The sequence below is a fragment of the Sarcophilus harrisii genome, chromosome 1 (genome assembly GCF_902635505.1).
Source record: "Sarcophilus harrisii chromosome 1, mSarHar1.11, whole genome shotgun sequence".
NCBI lineage: Eukaryota > Metazoa > Chordata > Mammalia > Dasyuromorphia > Dasyuridae > Sarcophilus > Sarcophilus harrisii.
In genome coordinates this window covers 638,217,609-638,223,551 of record NC_045426.1, presented here as the reverse complement: position 1 = coordinate 638,223,551, position 5,943 = coordinate 638,217,609, and the positions used below count along the sequence as shown (strand labels likewise).

The 5,943-nt window shown below is 48.9% G+C and overlaps 1 protein-coding gene across 1 annotated transcript; it reads left to right on the top strand.

Moving 5' to 3' along the window:
• Positions 1–1,414: 1,414 nt before the first annotated feature.
• ARC (activity regulated cytoskeleton associated protein) lies at positions 1,415–4,051 on the top strand. The gene has a single exon (XM_003760425.2). The coding sequence runs from the start codon at positions 2,245–2,247 to the stop codon at positions 3,445–3,447; it is 1,203 nt and encodes a 400-aa protein (XP_003760473.1). The 5' UTR covers positions 1,415–2,244; the 3' UTR covers positions 3,448–4,051.
• The last annotated feature ends 1,892 nt before the right edge of the window (positions 4,052–5,943 follow it).

Here is a 5,943-nt window from a genome sequence, read left to right as displayed (position 1 = left end):
TGAATTGAATTAGGAACTAGGAATTTGTAGTTCTAGTACCAACTTATCCATTTGTTCTGTGATTTTGTCACTTTCCTTGTAACTAGATGACACAGTGGTAAGAGTGCTGGACACTGGAAGGAAGAAGATCCGAGATCAGATTTTGCCTCAGATGCTCCCAGGTTGTGGGACCTTGAATAAATCATTTCTGCTTTGTCTGCCTTGGTTTCCTTATCTGTAAAATGGGGATAACAATAGTTCCTACCTCTCAGGGTTCTTATGAAGATCAAAGGAGATAATACATGTAAAGCTCTTTGCAAACCTTAAACTGTTATATAAATGCTGTTATTTTTATTTTCTGGAGTTGAACGTGATGCTCTCTAGGATCCCCCTCAGTTCTAGCATTATGCCTCCTAAAGTCCTGGCTCTATCTTTCATCCCTTCCATCTCTGACATTCTAATCTCTATGATTCTCTGATTCCATGAGCTGGGGACAGACTAGTGACAGGTTGAGTGGGGAGGCAAGTGATTATCCGGGAATAGCCCACATGTCCTCTGTCCTTGGTGCTGACTCGTAAAGGAGTAGCCCACAAAACACTTCTAATGAATTCCCTGCTTTGTCACAGAGGCCACTTGCTGTATTCGCCCCACTCCACCCTTCTAACCCCCAGACAATCTGGATCCTTTTGTGTCCCCGAATGTCAGGACAAGAGGGGAATTTCAGACCTCATCTAATTCAATCTTCTAAATAGAGATATTAGAAATTTAATTCAATCTAGAATTGAATTAGATGTTGAAATAAATAGAGATGGTGAAATAAAGGACTCTAAAGTGACTTTTCAAATCTAGTTGGGAGATAGTCAGTCCTGGATTCCAACCCAGATTACCTGGTCCAAAGGTTCAGAAGTCTCTTCCACAGAAGAAGTAGGAGAAAGGAGGAGACAGGGAGACAAAGAGGGAGACAGAGACAGAGAAATAGACTTATAATGTATAAATTATATATATATATATGTATATATATACATACAGTTCACACTCATGTATATTTGTAATTTGTATATGTATGTGTATATATGCACACCACATATATATATGTATGTGAATATGATGCCATTTAGAGAGGATAGGAGCCCCATTCCTTTTCTCCCTTCTCTCCTGCTGTCTTTGCTCCTAATTCTCTGTTTTTTCCCCCAGTCTCCCCACACTTCCAACCTCAACACATAATTCATTTGGTGACCTGGTCTTGATGATTCTTAATTCATTAGAGTTGAAAGGTCATCTATTCTAAACGCCTCGATTTATAGGACCACCCCAAAAAGTGCTCTGGTTAAGTCAGTGGCCGAACTAGCAGACCATTAGAACCCAAACCAGCGTTCTTTTCACTACCCAAGCAGCTGCTGGCACACACCCACCACATGTACTCCTTGGAAGTCCGAGTAACATGTCTGGGAGGGCTGACCCAGCCCCGGGAAGGGTTGATGGCTGAGGTGGGAGCTGTGGGTGCTTTCCCGACCTCCGGACCCCGACCTTCTTGAACCTTCCAAAAGTTCAGCGGGGGTAGAGCGCAGTGACAGGGTTGGCGGAGTAAATCCTTTAGCTTGGTGAATAAGTAAGAGCCTTTTCCCTTCTCTCTCCCTCCCTCCTCCCCTCTGGAGTTTGAAAAGGAAGGTGGGGATTAGTCATCCATCCATCTGAACTATGTGTGTGCAGTATTCCCCCCCCAGCTCCGGCTCTGGGGGAGTGTTTGAGTGGGCGCCAGGAAAGAGGAGGGGCTTCACTCAGCAGTTGGGGAGGGGGGCACCCTGGCAGGGCCTAGGTGCGCGCCACCAATGAGAATCGGAGTTCCAGGAGCCAGGCCGCCCACGTGCAGGGAGCCCGGCTGTATAAAGCCAGGAGGCAGCGGGAAGGGAGGCAGGCTACTCAGCGAGAAGCTTCAGCAGCTTTAGCGGAGAGCCTGGGAGCTGCGGCAAGCGGCGGCTGCGGCGGCGGCGGCAGCAAGAGCTGATCTGCGAGCATCGGCAGCCCCTATCACCTGTGGAGCCGAGAGACTGGCGCGCACCCTCTGATCGCTGGAGACCACCTTTTTTCTTTCTCTTTCCTGAATTTCTTCAAGGAGCCGAGAAGAGAACGGGGTTGGCTTTGCCACTAGCAGGATTAACCCCTTTTTAAGGAGCCAGGCTAGCGGAGTGACGGGCTGCTCAACTCAGACCCCTACGGCGGGCCGGAGAGAAATTTGCCTTATCGCTTTTTCTACGGACACGAGTGATGGAGCTGGAGCACATGACCAGTGGGGGCCTTCATACCTACCACGGCCCCCGGGGCGGACCAGCGGCCAAACCCAACGTGATTCTGCAGATCGGGAAGTGTCGGGCAGAGATGTTGGAGCACGTAAGGAAGACTCACCGGCATCTGCTCACCGAGGTGTCCAAGCAGGTGGAGAGGGAGTTGAAAGGCTTGCACAGGTCAGTGGGGAAGCTGGAGAATAATTTGGATGGCTACGTCCCTACCGGGGATTCACAGCGCTGGAAGAAGTCCATCAAGGCCTGTCTGTCCCGTTGCCAAGAGACCATTGCCCACCTGGAGCGATGGGTGAAGAGGGAGATGAACGTGTGGAGGGAGGTTTTCTACCGGCTGGAGAAGTGGGCCGACCGGCTGGAGTCCATGGGAGGCAAGTACCCAGTGAGCGGGGAGGCCGCCCGACAGACTGTCTCTGTTGGAGTGGGGGGCCCTGAGGGCTATTGTCAGGAGACTGACCCCTATGATTACACGGTGAGTCCCTATGCCATCACCCCCCCAACACCGGCAGGGGTCATTGTGGGAGGAGAAGCTCTAAGCCACGAGCCTTCCGAGACCCAGCAGTACCCACCCTGGAGCTCAACCACTGAGGATGGGACTCTGAGTCCTGGTGTAGACACACAGATTTTTGAGGATCCCCGTGAGTTCCTCAGTCACCTGGAAGAATATCTGAAGCAGGTCGGAGGGACTGAAGAGTACTGGCTGTCCCAGATCCAGAACCACATGAATGGCCCAGCAAAGAAGTGGTGGGAATACAAACAGGGATCTGTAAAGAACTGGGTGGAATTCAAGAAGGAATTCTTGCAGTACAGTGAGGGGACCCTCACCAGGGATGCTATCAAGCGGGAGCTGGACCTGCCCCAGAAGCAAGGAGAGCCTCTGGACCAATTCCTGTGGCGTAAGAGAGACCTTTACCAGACCCTGTATGTGGATGCTGATGAAGAGGAGATCATCCAGTATGTGGTGGGCACCCTTCAGCCTAAGCTCAAGCATTTCCTCCGACACCCACTGCCCAAGACCCTCGAGCAGCTGATCCAGAGAGGTCAGGAGGTCCAAGAAGGACTGGAGCAGGGGGAGGATGCCACAGAACAGCAAACCCAGTCAGAGGACAATGATGAATCACTCACTCCAGCTATCGAGTCCCTTGCCAGTGATGGGACCCAGCCCGAGTAGAGGTGGTGGTGGCCACCCCTCAGCTTTTATTAGCCCCTTCTTCCTGGAGACCCCCACCCCTCCTGGGTGTCCCCTTCTGGGATCACTTGGTTGAGGATTCTCCCAGATGTCCTAATTTCCCAGGGGCAGCTTGTGCTGTCTTGCCAAGGAAGAGTTGGCAGGCAGCCCCATCCCCCAGTGGGATTGGCACTTGATGGACATTTTGGGAGACAAGACTCATGCAGTGGGGGTTTTCCCACCACCTTGTCCATACCCCCTCTCTCCTACTTGAATCCTCCATAGTTTTACACAGATCACCTATGCCAGCATCAGTTAACTTTTCTCCCCTTTTAAGCTGTCTGAAAGCAGGACTTTAGCTTTTCTCTTTCCCCGTCTCTAGCCAGTCTGGTGTGTATGTTCCTTACCTTCATTTTGTCCATTCACTCTTTTTCCCTCCTCCCTAATGGTTCTACAAGGAGTTTCACCTGCTCCCACATGAAACTCTTTTTAAACCTAGAGTCTAGCCACCGGCCTTGATAGGTTTTCTTCCTCCCTAAAATCATTCCCGTACTTCTCCCATTGGCCACTAGCCACAGGAGACATGGAGAGTGGCTAGATTATAGGGGGCTGGCATTGAGCCAGTTGGCTTTTCAGATCCAGGACTCTGATTGTCAGGGAAGAAACAGAGGAGAAGAAAACCTGCTTTCCAATCTCTTGCTCTTCGTGTGAGAATCAAGGGTCCATGGCCATTCCGCCCCCACCATGGCAACTTCCTTCTCGACTTCCCCAGAGAAGAGACAAAGGCTTTCCAGGAATGGCAGCAGCAATGGATACTTGGAGATCCTGATCCCTCCTTCGATTTAAAGGTGAGTCTCCCCTGTGGAAGGAATCAAAGAATTCTAGAATGTCAGGGCTGGGAGAGGAGATGTTAGAGAGAATTTTAGAAATGAGACAAAACTGAATGACTCAACAAGTTACCAAACAAGTTAGTGGTCTAATGCAGTTCTCTTGATTCCCTGTTCAAGCTTCTTTTAGTGTAGGAAATCCTCTTAGGGAATTATATAGAAGCAGTCCTTTTCTATTTCCTATAGAGAGGTAAGGAGAGAGGCAACCTGAAAAGGGGATTAGTGGGAGATGGGCTGACCAGAGCAGTATCTGATACCAACATTAGTTCTCTGAGGAAACCTAAGTAAGGTGGGCAGATGTGCTCTAGAGCTTGAAGAGTCTCTTTTTTCTCCATCTCTATCTTGTTCACATAGATTGTTGGGTTTTTTCCCCTTTTCCTTGCTACAGTGATTCACTCCAGCCTAGCAGAACAGAGAAGCAGTGATGATTCACCTTGTGATGGACAGCAGGCGGAGGGGGATCAAGGAAGCTCCAGTGCTTGATTTCCAAAGTCTTCAGGATTTGGCACCAGCATCTACAAGGTAATTGACTTTTCTCTCTTGAGGACATCCTGTCCACTCTTTTTCAAAAGGTCCTAATTGAAAAAGCATTCCCTTACTCTCCCATCTTCAAATTTTTAGACCTGGGTCTAAGCATAATGCTTTGAAATGCAAATTAACCCCAGGAGTCCAAAAGATGAGGCAATTTAGTCTGAGTACTGTGGTTTGGCCACTTTGGGATGGTCTGGCCAGTTGTAATTCCCACCCCCTTTGCAATCTGATATTTTTAATTGAAAAGCCCCACAATTCCCCTTTTTAGATAAGTAGGTAAGTCTAGGATGGAGATTAGTTTCAAAGGTTGAAGCCTCCAGTCCTACTTAAGTCAGTCATTTGTGGCCAAGTATCAATAGGACAATTGCTGAGTGATTTCTCCTCTTAAAAACAAAAACCACCCTTTTTTTGGTCAGCGTAACCCTCCTTCCCATCCTCCCTTCTTACTCATGCTTCTTTTTTTTCACACTCCAAATTCTATTGTCCTTTTCTACTGTTTCTAATTTGCTTGTTATGCTTGTATTTATTTCAGGAAACAAGAATCTCACAAACTTATTTGCTGCTGAAGTTGAAAATATCTTCACCAACCTGCCAGAAGGAGAAGGAGAAGTTTGAGGATTTGCCAGTGGTGCTATCCAAATTAGGAGAAGGAGGTGGAGGGGAGAAGAGAGACTACCAAGAAACAGGGATCCAGAGCTTGAAGTGAGAGAGGGCTGGACAGAACTCTGTATGGAGATGACACGTCACAGGGAAAGGATGAATGGAACAGCCGGCCTTCTGGGAGACGCCAAGGTCCAGCCCTTAGGCACTATTTGGTTTTCAGCCCCTGCTCTGAGTAAACTCTACATCTTTGGAGTCTCAAGTTTATGTATCCCCTTTATCTCCTTCAACCTGGGCCCCATATCTTGTCCTGGGCCAGTGGCCATGGCCCCCCTTCTTGTCCCACCCTACTAAACCTTACTCCTGGAGATATCTCAATGGGGCAAGGGAAGTCAGGATCTCTTTCCCATTGGGATTCCCCATTGTCATGTCCCCACCTTCCCAATCCTCACCACACTGGCTAACAAATGTTTACACCCCT